Here is a 16,768-nt window from a genome sequence, read left to right as displayed (position 1 = left end):
ATGACCTGAGCTGAAGTCGGATGCTTAACAGACTGAGCCACCCAGGCGCCCCAAAGTTTGTTTATTTTTGAGAGACAGAGCTCAAGTGGGGAAGGGGCAGACACACACACACACACAGAAGCTGAAGTAGGCTCCAGGCTCTGAGCTGTCAGCACAGAGCCTGATGTGGGGCTCTAACCCAAGAACCTTGAGATCATGACATAAGCCAAAGTCAGACACTTAACTGACTAAGCCACCCAGGCAACTCTATAGTTATTCTATTTGTGATGGCCTATCCAGTTGAATTTCCTGACTTATGCTCAATCATAACTGCATTTATACAGGCACACTTAACCCACTCTGAGGATAGCCCCATGTACATTTAAGTTAAAACAAAATTTGAATTTGACATGTTTGTCCAGCTTAAGCAATAGCAGTGGACAGAGACTAAACCCAATGTGTGTCAGTCAGATTTCACCTACATTATGATTTAATGGCTACCTGACTTTGGTTGATTAACTTTTGTAAACTTCATCTTATAAAGTGGAAAATAATAAATATACTCCTTATGGGATTTATAATTAGGATTAAATAAGAACATATGCAAAGAGTTCAGCATAGCACCTGGCAAATATTGAGCACAATTATCTTAGCCATTACTTAATTACGACAGATGCTTCTCTTATTGCCCTATCTGCCTCATCTTCTCAAATTTTTATTTTTAAAATAAAATGTGTGAAAGTGCATGTAAATCAGTTCTAAATAGGAGTACCTCATTTAACTTTTCCTCTTAAACAAGTGGCATCTTGAAGTATTAGACCAGTATAAATAACTCCTTACCATATATTTGATGTAATCTGAGGTAAAATGATATCAACTGGAGCCACACAGTTCACCAAAGCTGGGTAAACACTTTCTGCTGGACATGGCACAGGTTCTTTAGCCATTTCTGTAATCTTAGAATAAATTTCAAAAGCCGTTAAACAGAGGTCACCTGACTGAACATGAAAAATAAAGTTGCATGAAAACTAAAGCACTTCTTACTAAACACTTCTTTGAGCTCTTAAATTTAGGGCTACGTGATCCTGAGGACAGAAATCCTTTGGTTGAAGTGGCATTATGCTAGACAGAAGAAAGAAGAGAAAAAAAAAACTCACTCAGAACCCTAGAAACTCTAATTTTATAATTTCATTACTTAGATTGAAGTAATTTCCTAAAATTTTGAGAAAATGAAAAAAATGTAATCGACTATTACCTAATCAATTACTTGCTGTCTTACTGTCTCTTCCCATTCTTCGTGTTTGCTTACCATGTCACAGACAAAACAATACATCCAAACCAAAGAAGTTTTGTTCTTTACTATTTTTAAGACAAATTATACTTAACTCATTCCTATGCCTGCATACATATATGCATATTTCAAAGCCTACAGCTTACCTTAGATTGTGTAAGTGAAGTTTTAACACTTTTTACTGTGGGAGAATTATTTGAAGAATGGGATCTAACGATAGAGCATCGCCTATCAATGTCATCTGCCAATCCTGCTTGGTATATTGGATCTGCAAAGGAGACACGGCGAACCTGAAAACACAGGTCATGTTTTTATTTAACATAATTAAAGTTAAAAAAAAATTCACACCATAAATTCTCATTATCAGGCCTCCCTGAAATAGAATGTGGGTTTAGAAGCTTAATTTACTTCAGTAGAAGCCAACTGCACATTGCTGTAGTTCTTCCTAATGGCTGCTTTCATAGATATTACTTAATACCACAGATCATTCCAATTATCCATGTTCTAAATGGTCTCTACATAATATATACCAACAAAGACTGAAACAGGGACAGTGGCAGAAACAATGAAATTGTATGCAGCAGTTGAAACTGTATCATCAAATTCTACTCACTTTGTAGGCTTACTACAGTAACTTAAAAAAAATAAGGTAAAGAGGTAGAAATGGTACTAACTGGGCTCTGGTGCATCTTACTAACCTCTGCTCTAAACTCTTTGAGGATACCAGAATCACAGCAACTGAGTGGCAATTTTTGTCTTTCTTAGTCCCAGCATGAAGTCATTTTAGCTTCTACTAAACTCTTATGTGTTCATTCATTCAGCTATTTGATATAAATACACAATAGAGCATTTATGCCATTAACTATATATATATATATATATTATATATATATAGCTTCCTCACGTTATGAGCAAAACAAAAAAACTATCATGAGACATCCTCACCTATACATATATATATATATATATATATATATATATATATATATATATATATATATCTCCTGGTCTTGATTCCCAAGAGTGGGCAGATTCTGTATGTATTTGCTATAGGAAACTACAATGTCTTACTGTTGCCTACATAAAAATTAAATATGAGGTACTATCAAGCAAAACATGACTAGTTAACTTTTATCACCAATCTAAAATATATATACAGAAGAAAAATAAACTATACTGAAGAAAAAGCATTCTATCTTCATACTTTTCAAAGACTTCTATGGACAATTTAATTAAACTTAAGATACTTACAAAACACACACACACACACACACACACACACACACACACACACACACAGAGCCTCAAAATAAAAGCAAAGCCAAACAAAACCAAAAAACTGAACTGTCAGTGTAAGAATTTTTGGTGTATTTGAGAAGTCTTCACAATGTCCTTGCTAAAGGCAAAATTAAGTATATCTTAGGTCTATAAAGCATGTTTGTATATATAAACACACGTATTCTGCAGTAAATGGCAGATTCAATTTTAAAGTTAAAGAATGCTCACATCATACCTTTTCAGAACTCCTTTGCTAAGCAGAGGACAAGCTCAGCTATGTAAGCACGTGTAACTTTTCCTTTTTTAATTTATTCAATCAACAAACTATGTGTAAGTTATAGGGTCAGAAGCTAAATCAGATACATAGAGAATCGATTTTCACAAAAGTGACTTTAGTGAAGATGGGGAAATAAAATTAGAAATGCAATCCCATCCAGAAACTGATAAAGGCACAGCCTGAGACTTTTTCGTTGTAAGGTCTGGAAATGAGTTTATATAAACACTTCAATGTGAAACAGACCATACAATGTCCTACCACACAGTAAATGCTAACTAAAGCTGTTTTACCACCACTTCTAAATGCTTCCTCATGTTATGAACAAAACAAACAAAAAAACTATCATGAGAAATCCTCACCAATTCTGCAAAAGGTGAAAAATGTACATGGCTGAAAATCTTCAGTGTCCTCAAGTAAAGACAGATCTAAGTCCCCTTTTATCAACACTTTTCCTTCTGCCTACCCTTTTCCCTAGGCACCTTGGTAAACATTCAAAATAAATGGTCTAATATTCTGTCATTCAACAGGTGTCACTGTATGACCAAAATACTCAAAGTAAATATGGGCTAATTAATATTCAACCTCAATTCCCCTACCTTGTGAACAGGTGACGATATCTCATCTTCATGTGGTCTTTTTAATCCTCTCTTTAAAATGCTGGTGGATGGAGAAGCCAAAGGAGACCAGACACAGCGTGTCTGCATGCCACTAGGACTGCCATTTGCTGATAGAAGTAAAGGATCAAGTTCCCTTAATTTTTGAGGAGATGCATTATTGTCTTCTGTTATTAGTTCGGAGATGGCTGTTTCGGATGTCAGAGACTGTGAGGTTTCCTCCACTTTCTCTGAAGTAGGGTGAACTTCTTGTAAAATTTCATCATTCCCTTCTACCATTTGATTGTCATCTAATGTTTCTTCAGACTTACTAAGTTCAATATTTGCTTCAGTTTTATTAGAGTCTACCTTTCCTTCTTCAATACTCATCTCAAGTGTATTGAAAACAAAGCTGTCGATTCCCATAGTCAATGTCTTTGTATTGGCCTGTACAAGCTTAGTAGATATTTCAGTAGTCAAGTCCCCATCCTCTGTTTCACTGACTTGGTCAGCTTCAGCATTTACCTCACTAATCACTGTCTCTTCATAATTTTCCATTTTAGCATTCATTTCTTCAGATGAGTTTGGACTAGATTCATCACTTCCTTCATCTAATTCCCCAACTGCTGTTTGTTCAGGTATCTCTGCCTGAGCACTCACTTTTACAGGTGTGGTATCATCAGAATAACCAATACCAGAATTAAATTCTTTAGTTACTGTTTCTTCGGCATTTGGTTCTTCAGCTGCCTCTGCTTCAGAGTTATCACATCTTTCACTGTTTATCTCCATTACCTCTTCTTCAAAAACAACAATTTTGGCATCCTTTTGTTCAGATAAGCCTGCTTCAGATTGATCACTTTCTGTATCCAATTCAACAGCTTCTACTACTTCTGGATTAAATATTGCTTCAGCTTCACATGCATTTGTTTCAACACTGGCAATGTTCTCTATTGTTAGTTCCTTCTCCAGGACAGCCTCTGGCTTTTCTTTGTTAACCTCCAAAGTAGAATATTCCAGTGAATTATCTCTGGAATCATCTAAAGATGGGCCAACAGTTTTACACTTTTTATTGGACGGCCCTTGGCTCTCAAGAGATGTTGCTTCTGCAGAATTCGTATCACAAGTTTCTTGTTCAAAATTCACTACTTCGGAAGGAAGAGGGTTTTGGACAGTATCTTCTTTGAACTCAGTCTCAGATAGGACTAACGAATCATTAACAGTATCATTCTCCTCCTTGAGACCCAAATGAAAATTCACAGCATGATGCTCATCTGAAAGTTTTACCTCCGAGTACAGATTAACTTTAGAAGTTTCTGACACAGGTACAGCTGTTTGCATGTCTGTCTTTTTTGTTTCAGTGACCTTTATATCGTAATTTTCCATATTCTTTAACCCAATGAGTGACTTTTCCTGAGGTTGTGATTTTTCTCCACAGCACTCACAACTTTTAGATCGCCTTACCCTCCTACTTCTCTTATGTTGGCATTCAAGTATTTGAGAAGATTTTTCAGAAAGCAAAGAAATGTCTGATGTCCCTATTTTTGAAGATTCTCCCACACTGTTATTTTCTACAGAATCTCGTTTTTGTAATCTCTTACTGGCATTTCTAGTCCTGAGATTTGATTCTGGCACTGATGGGTTTGAAAAAGAATATTCTGCACACTTGTTGGTTTTGATTTTTCCCTCATAAGTATTTGATACGTCATCAGAAACCTGCAATAAATCTGAAGATACTGTAGAATCTTCAAGAGTTACACTACTCTCATCTTTTTGTTCACAAATCTGAGATTTTATGTCTCTGTCTACGTCAGAATTTGCTTTACAATCAAGTGTCTGGTTTTCAATGTTTATACATTCTTGTTTTACCACTTTCTCTTCTTGATCTTCAATGTCAACACTATCGCTGCTTTTGTTTTTCCATTTTCCAGATCTCTTCTTTTTAGACCCTTCTTCTTTTGCCTCAGAACTATCAGATTCTGAGTTTTCAATGCTGGACAGTAAACCTTGGGATGCTCTTCTTGTTTGATACCGTGTTCGTCCACTTACTGGTTTTTCAGAGGACTTTTCTGCAATGTCCTGAGCACCATCGCCCTCAGATTTAATATTCTCAAGGTCTAGCTTTCTTTTACTTTCATCAGTTTCAGCATTAGTGCTGGTTTCCCCAAAAGTCTTCTCATGTAAGTTAGCCCCTTTCTCTACATTTTCCTGCACAGTTTGTTCAGAAATCAGTTTTTGCTTAAGTAACAAGTCATCTTTTACCTGCAATGGGCTCTTCTGAAGAGGTTTTTCTTCTTCTTTACGTCTCTCTTTTTTTTGATTATTTTCTTTCTCTTGGCTGTCAGTGGTGGGCTCTGCTATTTCTGAACGTCGCCTTGACGATCGTCTAAGGGTTTTCTGGCTTGGAGTTATCTGAATAGTACTATCCTCATCTACTATTTGATCTGCTGGTGTTGCAGTTGGGGGTGTATTTTCTTTGGATTCTAAATTAATTCCTAATGTTTTGTCTTCTACAGTACTGTTTTCTAATAACACTGCATTTTCTATTGTTGGCTTAAGCACCATATCCTCATACTCCACTGCAGATTCAGAGAGATGAGTATGGTTATTATCTAACATACATTCTGTCTGATTAAGCAAACCAGGTTGGTTATTTTCTAAGGCTACCATTCCATCAACAGATTCCTGAGTATTTTTCTCCTGCTCAGATCTCATTAAGAGCTTAGACCTTTTATTCCCAGTTTGTTCACCTTTACTCGACTTTCGGCTTGATCTCTTAATTCCATGCACTATTTTTTCAGAGTCAGATTTTACAAGAGCTATTTCTCTTTTCTTTGTTTTTGATGGAATATCTGTTTTACTCGTGTTTTCCTGGTTATTTTTCACTGTAACAGTTGATGACATATTATTTAAAGGAGATGGACTAAAAGGTCTATTTTCTGAACCATCAAACTTCTCCAAAGTAATAAAAGTTTGCCTCCGACTTGTAGGCTGTGGGGGAGTTCCAGAAATGATGACATTAGAAACTGAGCTACTGTTGACACCAAAAGTATTTTCTGCACTAGATGCACATTCAGCTGGTGTTTTCATTGATGAAATTAAAGCTTTCTTTCTGGCATCATTATTACTGCTCAGTATGTCTGGGCTGGTTTCTTCAATAGAACCACTCTCATTATTTGAAAGGGAACCCTTTTCAGGATGTTCATCCATACCACAGTTTTCTGTGACATCTTGAGGAATGACAATGTCACTCTCCATTTGTTCCTCCTGCACAGAGAAGTACACACATATATAGATTAGTCTGCAAATAAGTCTGACTTTGTGGGGATATCTTAGTATAAAACTTCAGTAACTCAAAAGGTAACACTTGACTTTCAATATTTTGCAAATATTCCAAAGGTGGTGGTAGACACCCATTACTTTGTGTTTCTAATTATAAATATTTAATAAAGCCAAATATTTTATTTTAAACACACAAATACCCACAAATGACTACAATTCTGCCAAAGTCTGCCAATAAGAGTTAAGAGATTATGCAATACATCTTAAAATTAATACACAAGACTTCATAATGGAATGGTAATTCTAAAAACCCCAAAATATGAAATACCAAATATACCTTAAATACCACCTTGGAATCTTCCTTTGATTTTTCACTTAAAGTAGGAACTTCCCTGAAATAAAAATGTGCAAATTAAAATACTGTTTTTAAAAATTTTATTTATTCTTTTTAGAGAGAGAGAGAAAGAGAGTAGGGGAGAGGCAGAGAGTCAGGGAGAGACAGAATCCCAAGCAGGATCCCTGGTGTCAGCTCAGAGCTTGATGTGGGGCTCAAAACAACGAGCCGTGAGATCATGACCTGAGCCAAAATCAGAGTCAGACGATTAACTGAGCCACCCAGCTGCCCATAAATTACTTTTAATTAAAAATTAGAAAACCAGTTACTTCAACATCTTCCATACTTACAAAGACTCTTCATGAGTATACTGAGAAAACAAAGTATCCTGTGAAACATCCAGGTTATTATACATGGCAGGAATATCGCACCTAAAAAAGATCTTACATAAGTAACTTCAAAATGCGACATGTCTACAATTAGAAATTAAACTTAAAACTGTACATCTAATTGTCTTTTAAGAACAATATAAAATCAAGGCTTAGATGCTTATTTTCCATGAAATCATCTTCCCTATCCTCTCCTCCAACACTACCTCCATTAATGATTCACCTCTGAATTCAGAAATATTTGGTACATAACTAAGTTACCATATGCATTATGAAATGCAACCATGTATGGCACATCTTTTCTGGCATTAAAATACAGATTATACATACAGTACCTCAGTTCTAAGCAGAAAGTTATAATTGCTGCACGACATCTAAATGTGAATACAGAATATCTAATTCAAGATAAAAGGACTACAAACCTCTTTGTTTTGAGTACTTCTTTCTGATGTTCAGTTAGTATTCTTTCCTTTGCTTCTTTTCCTTCGGAAGGTATAAACACAAAGTCGACAGACTTTTCTTCTTCCAAAGGCATTTCACTCTTTGTTTTTGGAGAAGGCGACTCTAATTTCAACTGCAAATTTTAAAAAAGCAAACGTACCAATCTCTCTTCTAGCCCTCTAGAAAAGGTCTTCAATAATGACTAAGAAGTTTGAAATTCAAATCTATATGATATCCTTGGTTAATAATTAGTACAATGTCGCTCGCTTTCATTCTACCTCTAAAAAAAATTTGGGAAGTAAAAATTATTACACCTTTTTAAAAAGTAGGCAAGTTACCAACAAAGCACAGGCACATATGGTTTTCAGGACAACATATGAAAATCAAATGGTTTGGCAAGAGAGTGCATCACCAGCTCTCAAGCTGAAGCATAAACTAGTCAAGTTAAGTAAAAGTTGCCAAAAAAATATGCACTACAGACCAAGAACACTGCTACTGTTACTTTTACTATTTTTCAATGCAATTGTTTTCATTCTATATCATAGTTGCTACCTGACTATATTGGAGTCATTCCTTAAAACATAACATTCTTTCATTTTGCCAAAGGCCATGGTTTCAAGACTCCAGAATATCCTTATTGGAAGTCACGGAAGAGACAATTATTGTCTGAAGATCAGTTGACTGGCAACTAGTTAAGATTACGAGTTTTAGATTTAGATGTCTTACCTCTGTGTTCTCTTTTACCAGAAGTTCTAAAACAGTCTCTGATGCTACCTATTCTATAATTATTCATACCTATAGTTGATTCCATTTCAAGGAACTTAATGGATTAACCATACTTAATGGATAGGTGCCTGAATTAACTATACTTAATGGATGCTACATATTAAACAGACTTAAACCTTAGGAAGAATGAATCATCTCCCAAAGCTTCTAGATTTCCATGCTATCCTAAGTTCTTTTAGACCAAACTCTCTAATTCTTCTTTAATCCTTTTATTTAGCCTTTAATAGCTTTTTCTTCCAATTAGAAGCTATACATTCTCAAGCTACCATATACTCTAAAAGTTCTATTAAATAAATTTTGGAAAAACATACTTGGCCTGGTGGTTTCATATTTTCTTTCGCATCCTTTGTTTGTCCCAAAAAAGAATCTCTTTTTCCACTTGATTTTCTTTCCATGCCACTTATCTTCATATTTAACTGTGAATTCTCTGTCTGTTTTATTAAAAATAAAACAATTAAAAAAATTTTAACGCTTTTATTTTGAGAGTGAGTGTGCACGTGCCAAGTGGGGAAGGGGCAGAGAGGGAGGGAGACACAGAATATGAAGCAGGCTTCAGGCTCTGAGCTGTCAGCACAGAGCCCAACACGGGACTCAAACCCACAAACCATGAGATCGTGACTCGAGCCGAAGTCAGACGCTCAACTGAGCCATCCAAGCGCCCCAAAATTAAAACTGCTAAAAAGTACAAATGCTCTACTTCTCCTTTTCATGCTTTGAAAATTCCAGTGTAATAAATGCTCATTTCAAATATTAAAATTCTCATTATTCAAACTTATTAAAGTCATGTCAAAGAAAAGAGCCATTGTATAATTCAACATCAAAAAGATTTGACATTTCTAACTTACACAGCTGTTGTGCACCATTTTTAGAAATTTTATAAAATCTGAATGTTTTGAGAATTTTACAAATTCTAATAAGATACATCATATAAATACTTAAAATGAATCAAATTACTGGACTCAAAGACCCTTCCAATTACTGAAAATATTTCTAAGAAGAAAAATCACAGCCATGAAACTTTAAACATCATACAACCAATAAAGCATACATGATAGGCCAAGAACTAACACTAGAGTACTCAGTTGGCCATTAACTTTTCTCTTACAGGTTCTAAACAAAGAACAGCTAGACTCCATTTGTTGTTGCTAAATAGAAACAAAGTTGTCTAAGAATGTGGTACCTCGTGGACATGCAGTACCCATGTCTTTACTCCTTGATCCTCAGACAGTAATTGTTACTGGCCAAAGTACCCTGGTTTCAAGTGGGTGTGTGACAACAAATATGTGTTTTTCTGACAGAAGGAATGAGGGATTTGATGGAAAGAACGGAGAAAAATGAAGGGTAGCTCTTGCTTAGACATGGACCAATAATTATTATTTTGGTTTATCTGAAGTAACACTTAACCATGTATTATAATAATTACAACATTTGCAAAGGAATATATATGAAATGCCATAGTTCAAAAAAGATAATTAATGAACAAAAAACAGACTATTTACATGAGAATCTATGGTGAAATTTAATGCCCTTAAATCATAAAAGTATTTCAGGTCAACGGGCAACAAAAGCTAAAATAAATGAAATTCCATCGAATGGAAAAACTTTTGCACAATGAAGGAAAGCATCAGCAAAATGAAAAGGCAACCTACTGTATGGAAGAAGATATTTGCAAATCATACTTCTGATAAGGGGTTAGTAAACAACTTAGTATTTTTAAAAATCCCAAATAAAAAATGGGTAGAGGACTTGAATAAGTATTTTTCCAAAGATATACAGATAACCAACAGGCACATGAGAAAATGCTCAACATCACTAATTATCAAGGAAATGCAAACAAAACATGAGATATCACCTCACACCAGTAAAAGTGACTATTAATGGAAAAGACAAAAAATAACACGTGTTAGCAAAAGTGTGGACAAAGGGGAACCCTTGCACTATTGGTGGAATGTAAATTAGTACAGCCACTATAAAACACAGTATGGAGGTTCCTCAAAAAATTAAAAATAGAACTACCATACAATCCAGCAATTTTACTTCTGGGTATTCGTCCAAAGAAAACAAAAACACCAATTTAAAGAGATGCACACCCTCAACTTCATTGCAGCATAGTTTACAATAACCAAGATACGGAAATAACCTAAGTGATCAATGAAAAATAAATGGATAAACGGATAAAAATATATACAAAAAAAAAAAAGATATATACACATGATGAAATATCACTCAAACATAAAAAGGAATGAAATCTTGCCCTTTGTGACAACATGGATTAACATAGAGAATATTATGCTAAGTAAAATCTCAGACAAATACTATATGATTTCACTAATAGGTACAATCTAAAATATAACATGAACAAACAACACAGAAAAACTCAAAGACAGGAAACAAACTGCTGGACACCAGAGCAGGGATCAGGTGGGAGCGAATGAAACAGGCAAAGGGGATCAAGAGGTACAAACTTCCCATTATAAAATACACGAATCAGAGCAATCGGGTGGCTCAGTTGGTTAGGCATCTGACTCTTGATTTTGGCTCAGGTCAGGATCTCAAAGTTCATGAGATCAAACCCCACGTCAGGCTCTCCACTGACAGTGTGGAGCCTGCTTGGGATTCTCTCTCTCCCTCTACTCCCCCCCGCCCACACTCTTTCTCAAAATAAACATATAAAAATAAATAAATAAATCATGTACAGCACAGGGAATAGTTAATAATACTGTCATAACTTTGCAGGACAGATGATCACTAGACTTATCATGAAGATTGTTTCATGATGCATAAAAATATCAAATCACCAAGACGTATACCTGAAACACAATATTGTATGTCAGTTACACTCGGATTAAAAAAAAAATAGTATTCAAGCCAGACAACTGAGGTCATACAAAAATCCTGTATTATGATGTTCTTATGTTCAAGTTTTACTTAAGTCAGTAACATATTTTAGGTTTTTGTCTTTAAATTTTTTTTTTAATGCTTAATTTTGGCAGAGAGAGAGAGAGAGAGAGAGCAAGCGAGCATGAGTGGGGGCGGGGGGGCAGAGAGAGAAGGAGACACAGAATCTGAAAGAGGCTCCAGCCTCCGAACTGTCAGCACAGAGCCCAACGCGGGGCTTGAACTCACAAACCGCGAGATCATGATGGGAGCCAAAGCTGGACGCTCAACTGACTGAGCCACCCAGGTATCCCTAGGTTTTTGTCTTTTAAAAAGTTACACGAAAATGGAATAAATGAACAACACTGAAAAATAAAAAAAATCCCAACTTACTCCATCTGAGTATGGGCCACTGGATTCCTCCATAAATTCAACATTTTCCAAACCAGGCAAGAAGAGCAGAAATTTCTGTTTGGCTTGTCTTAATATTGGTCTTTAAAAAAGTACATAAACATATATACCTTGAGTCAAGTAATACTGGTGAATACCAACGATATGTTAATAAGGACACTTTAATTACAATTTTAAAGTGACAAAATACATCCAGTTTAAAGACTTTCTCTATATACACACACAACTAGGAGAAATGTAGACAGTACATTTAGTTTCTTTGCTACATTCTTCAGTTCCCAAATTCTCTTATTTAAAAATTTTCCAAATTTTTATCATACAAAATTCTCAAGCAGGAGTAGACTTTTACATTAAATTCCCATGTACACATCACCCAGATGTAATAACCATCAATTTCTTGTCCTTTGTATTTCTTTTATCAAGGAAAGTTTTAAATTGCTTATGTTCCTAAAACCAAAGTTATTCGAAGGACCAAAGTAAACCAAATAATGTTTAGTAATTACCACATCCTCAAAATAACATTTCAATTGAGGAATCCTCTGCAATGATTCCTCTAAGAAAAATTCATTTTAAAACAAAAATATCAATTTACATATCACAGTAACTGTATGAAATAGGTTATTAGCATACTTTAACTCTTCAGGATAAGTCAACATCGTCACTTTAGCAAATGTGGCATTCCAGAACTGAGCGCTCTGTTTTCGTATCTGTTTATTCTTGTGCAAAAATATTATGCATAATAATGGAGAGATCTGTTCAAGAAGTTCGCTGTCATAAGTTCCAGTGTAACTGAAGTGCAGACAAGTAATTATCTCTCCTAATAGCTTTTCTAACTAGGAAAAAGGAAAATTTTGTTAGGATAACATTTGGAAATGTGCTTTTAAAACAGTGAAGATAAAAGCACAAAGAATTATAAATTAAGCAACTCACAACATGCTACCACTTCTTCAATTTTTACAATTCAAATGGTTTTTAAAGCACCTATTTCCTTAAATACAGGTTTATTATATAAACTGACAAACTGTCAGGTGAAATTAATTATTGATGTAAGATTTGATGTCAAGCTTATTTTCCATTAACAGAAAAAATTGTTTTCTCATTAACAGAGATTAACAGCTGGCTACACAAGTTTTACCTATAAATACTGTCCCATATAAAGGGATAAGAGTTAATGAGGTCTATGAATTTAAAGCAATGTTATTCTTCTTTAAAAACTATCTTGTGTATGTGTCCATGTCATGTTATTAAATGCCTATTAAAACTGAAAATATATAAACCTTTTAAAAATCAGAAGTATATGTAAGGAAGACAACTATCTGAACTCTAACATTTTTTCTTCATGAAGCTATGTTTTACAGACAATTGTCTATTTTTACCTTGTTGCTCATACAACTATACACTTTAGGAACTTCATCAAGCCTGGGAAGAAAAACACAAGAGTACCACTTATATTTCAGAAAGTTAAGCCTAAAAATACATAATGCAGCCATAAAAATGAGACATGTGTAGTGATTTTAAAAGGTGCCCCAAATCTTCATCTAAAAAATGTCAAATTACCAAACATTAAGCATGAAACAAACCTATCTTTAAAAAAGGAGTCCAAGAAAAACATCTGGAATAGACCTCAAACTACTAATACTAGTTTACTTGTTACTGTACCTTTTTTAAAAAGCATATATTATTTTTGATGAAACTTAAAAACTGAAAGACATACAAAAAGTTGATGTATTTAGGGTTCTACTTTGTACTTTGTAAAATTTGTTCCTGAAACTTTCTCTATGAATATAACTTTAAAAAGATGGGACAATTATGATTGAACCACATAAGCTTGACAGAAAAGACATCAATGAATCCTTTCAAGCTGCTTTTTAAAAAGTATGCTATTTGGGATATTTTCATGGTTTTTTTTAAGGCAATGGTTGCTTCAATTCAAATGTAAAGGATAATGTAAATTAAAATAATTTTTTACACGATAATTCAGAAATTTAAATGTGTATACCATTTGGACCAACAATTTAACTTCTAGGGCCTTGTTCTGCAGACGTAGTAGAAAATGAGGACACTGATGTGTACAAATATGTTCAACTATAATATTGTTATGAGTGAACAGGCTGGAAAAACACATATGTCCACTAATAAAAACTTGGGTACAAAGTTTCATGGAACCCTATGGAGACATTAAAGACAATGAGATTCTTATATATATGGTGCAAGATACATACAATATTTTAAGTGCATGCCATATACTTAATGGCAAAGTAGCATGTCAAATATGCTACATGTAAGTCATACACTTAACAGGTGTATTTATTTGTATTAAGAAATCTAAAAAGAGATGTACTAAATTGAAAAGGGGGGTTGAGGGGTGCCTAGGTGGGTAAGTTAAGTCTCTGACTTTAGCGCACGTCATGATCTCGTGGTTCATGAGTTCCAGCCCCACATCAGGCTCTGAGCATCAGCTCTGAGCCTGAGCCTGCTTCAGATTCTGTGTCTCCCTCTGTCCCTGCACCACGCACACTCTCTAAACATTAAAAAAATTTGTTTTTGAAAAGGAGGGTTGAACTACCATACAAAATTAAAAACTCACAATTTCTACCTCGTTTTATGTATGATTTGAACTATCTTTTTAACAAAAGCAGAGTATATTGTCCTCTTCACTAAATTGTAGATTACCATTTGTAACCACACGCTGCTAGGAAAATGACCAAAGTTTGCTACCTATATCCAACACGCTTAATTTAAAGCTATTAAGTCAAAAAATACTTACTTTGAGTTTTCATAAAATAATGCCAGAGGTCTTGATAAAGTTGCAAATATTTTTCGGATCATAGAAGGCAAAGAAATACGTCCAAGTACTTTGGAAAGAATACTGGTGACTGAGTTGCCAACAGTGAGGAGAGTATCAGAATGTACTTCCTTGAAGCTCAGAGTATGGAAAGAGTAGATCACTTTCACAATAAGTTTAAATAAAGAAGCCAATTTCCCTAAAGGTTCTTTCTTCTTTTTGGACCAATCTGAAGGTCTCTGTGGTGCTAAGATAAAATTGAATTTATTAAAAAGTCAAGTACTTTGAAAAGTGTCATTGTACATCTTTACAATTTATCTCATTTAAATGACAGATACTGTACATCTCATATACGTGTTTCTGTAGAATGATACTCAAAATTTTAAAATGATATGCCATTATTGGATATACACCATTACAAGCGTATCTTTAAAACAGAAGCAGAGACAAAGGAAAACTATTTGGCAGATCTAGAAGAATTCCAGAAAAGTGGGTGTCTTTTCTCTAAACAATTATAAAACGCATTTCAAGTTTTTATATTCTCTGAATTTCAACTAATTCGTAAGTACTAAATTATGTAAGTTCCAAAACTAAATTTTAAAATTCAATTTTTAAAACAAAATTTCCCTTAGAAATTATTGCTTCCTGTATAATAAACTGAACCCTACAAATAACATTAATCAAATCACAGATCCAAATCCTCAGCAATACAGGAAAAGCTTAAATTTAAAGAAAAAGATGTATCTTAAAAGCACTGTCCGACACTGTTTACTATTCTTAGATTCTGCCTCTCTTCAGATACCTACCTACAGGGATGAATCCCCTCTGTCAAAAAAAACAAAACAAAAAACATAGTCCGAAATTACCCGTTTCCCTCAAAGAATCCAGTCTCTAAAAGTAGAATAGCTCAGATTTAAGAGAAAACTCTCCTTCTTCCCTAGAATCTGTTTCCCAGATGAATATAAATTAGAATGGTCTCCCTGAAATTCCAGGCCAGGATGTTAAGGCTGACAAGACAGCCCATGAGTCAGGCAACACCTATCCCAAACATATACTCAAGAGGATACAAAAGCAGTGACATCTTAGTCACAATGACTAGACCTTGGTTTCTAAACGCCATCTTCAGCAAAAGGAACCATGTTTCTTGGAAATATGTCTGGTTCCAGGCTTAAGGAGGGAGAAGTACAGAATGAGCCTGATTATCTTATGCCAAAGTTCTCAAAAAATAATGGAAACACATGAAATGGTCAAAGAGGCAAACATGAGCATAAATATTAATAGCAAAGAATTATAAGCCAATGAATAACAGAAACTCACAGTGGTAAAAATAAAATGGGACAAAGGAAGTTCTATCTTACATTAGGATGTCATCTGCACCTGGAAGTGACTGGTGCCTAACAGTGCTCAGTAACGGCAGAATGATTTCTTAGAATAGAGATAAATAATAGGGACAGCTTTTAGAATTAATTAAAGACAAAGGAGCTAAGCATCTTGACACAATTTAACATCATCAAATGAAACAACGAACTATTCTTCTGGTAACATTAGTGTTTCAGGCAAAAAGCATTAGTGGATGATAAAATCATGAGTGAAAACTGGCTGAGAAAAAAAGTATATAGTCTCAAATAACCTGCCACAAAACATTAATTTATTAATCATAGGTACTCTACAGTAATTTACAGTGGAAAACTTGGCAGATATTGTCTTAACCAACTAGCAAATGTTAACATTACCAGTACTGCGACAAATAACAACATTTTAATAACAAACATCAAATTTTCCTGCCCAGATAATCCCTTGTATAAGATGGCAAGTAAAATCACTCTTACTACACAATCTCTAAATAGAATAATATTGATCTTTCAGTGTTATACAAAGGAATAAAGATATGTGGGTGCGTATGTGACAGAGAGAGAGAGACTGTGAGCATGGGCATGTAAGAGCATTTAAGCTCCTAGCATACCAAAGTTATATAACAAACTTGTAGGACATGGTTATACATCAAAAGTCAGCAAAATGAGGTCAGAAAAAATATTAGGATTTGCCTT

At 34.6% G+C, this 16,768-nt stretch overlaps 1 protein-coding gene across 5 annotated transcripts in view; it reads right to left on the bottom strand.

The window, feature by feature from the left end:
- The window catches only part of RIF1 (replication timing regulatory factor 1), a 71,083-nt gene that overhangs the window by 6,522 nt on the left and 47,793 nt on the right, over positions 1-16,768 (bottom strand). For 4 of the 5 annotated variants that reach the window (XR_003418874.2, XM_027055806.2, XM_015073468.3 and 1 more), the window contains exons 22-33: positions 14,703-14,967; positions 13,312-13,354; positions 12,566-12,768; positions 11,918-12,017; positions 8,959-9,078; positions 7,843-7,994; positions 7,382-7,462; positions 7,035-7,089; positions 3,422-6,682; positions 1,417-1,560; positions 1,024-1,101; positions 820-935 (exon numbers count right to left, since the gene is read on the bottom strand). Coding sequence is in view for 4 of the 5 variants with exons in the window: in XM_027055806.2 (XP_026911607.1) it covers positions 820-935; positions 1,024-1,101; positions 1,417-1,560; positions 3,422-6,682; positions 7,035-7,089; positions 7,382-7,462; positions 7,843-7,994; positions 8,959-9,078; positions 11,918-12,017; positions 12,566-12,768; positions 13,312-13,354; positions 14,703-14,967 (4,618 nt within the window). In the remaining variant the exon portion in view is untranslated. The remainder of the gene's footprint in view (positions 1-819; positions 936-1,023; positions 1,102-1,416; positions 1,561-3,421; positions 6,683-7,034; positions 7,090-7,381; positions 7,463-7,842; positions 7,995-8,958; positions 9,079-11,917; positions 12,018-12,565; positions 12,769-13,311; positions 13,355-14,702; positions 14,968-16,768) is intronic. The other variant, XM_027055809.2, reaches the window with a different exon arrangement.

Source organism: Acinonyx jubatus, chromosome C1 (genome assembly GCF_027475565.1).
Source record: "Acinonyx jubatus isolate Ajub_Pintada_27869175 chromosome C1, VMU_Ajub_asm_v1.0, whole genome shotgun sequence".
NCBI lineage: Eukaryota > Metazoa > Chordata > Mammalia > Carnivora > Felidae > Acinonyx > Acinonyx jubatus.
Note: the sequence above shows the minus strand (reverse complement) of the source record. Positions and strands in the feature narration are given on the sequence as shown.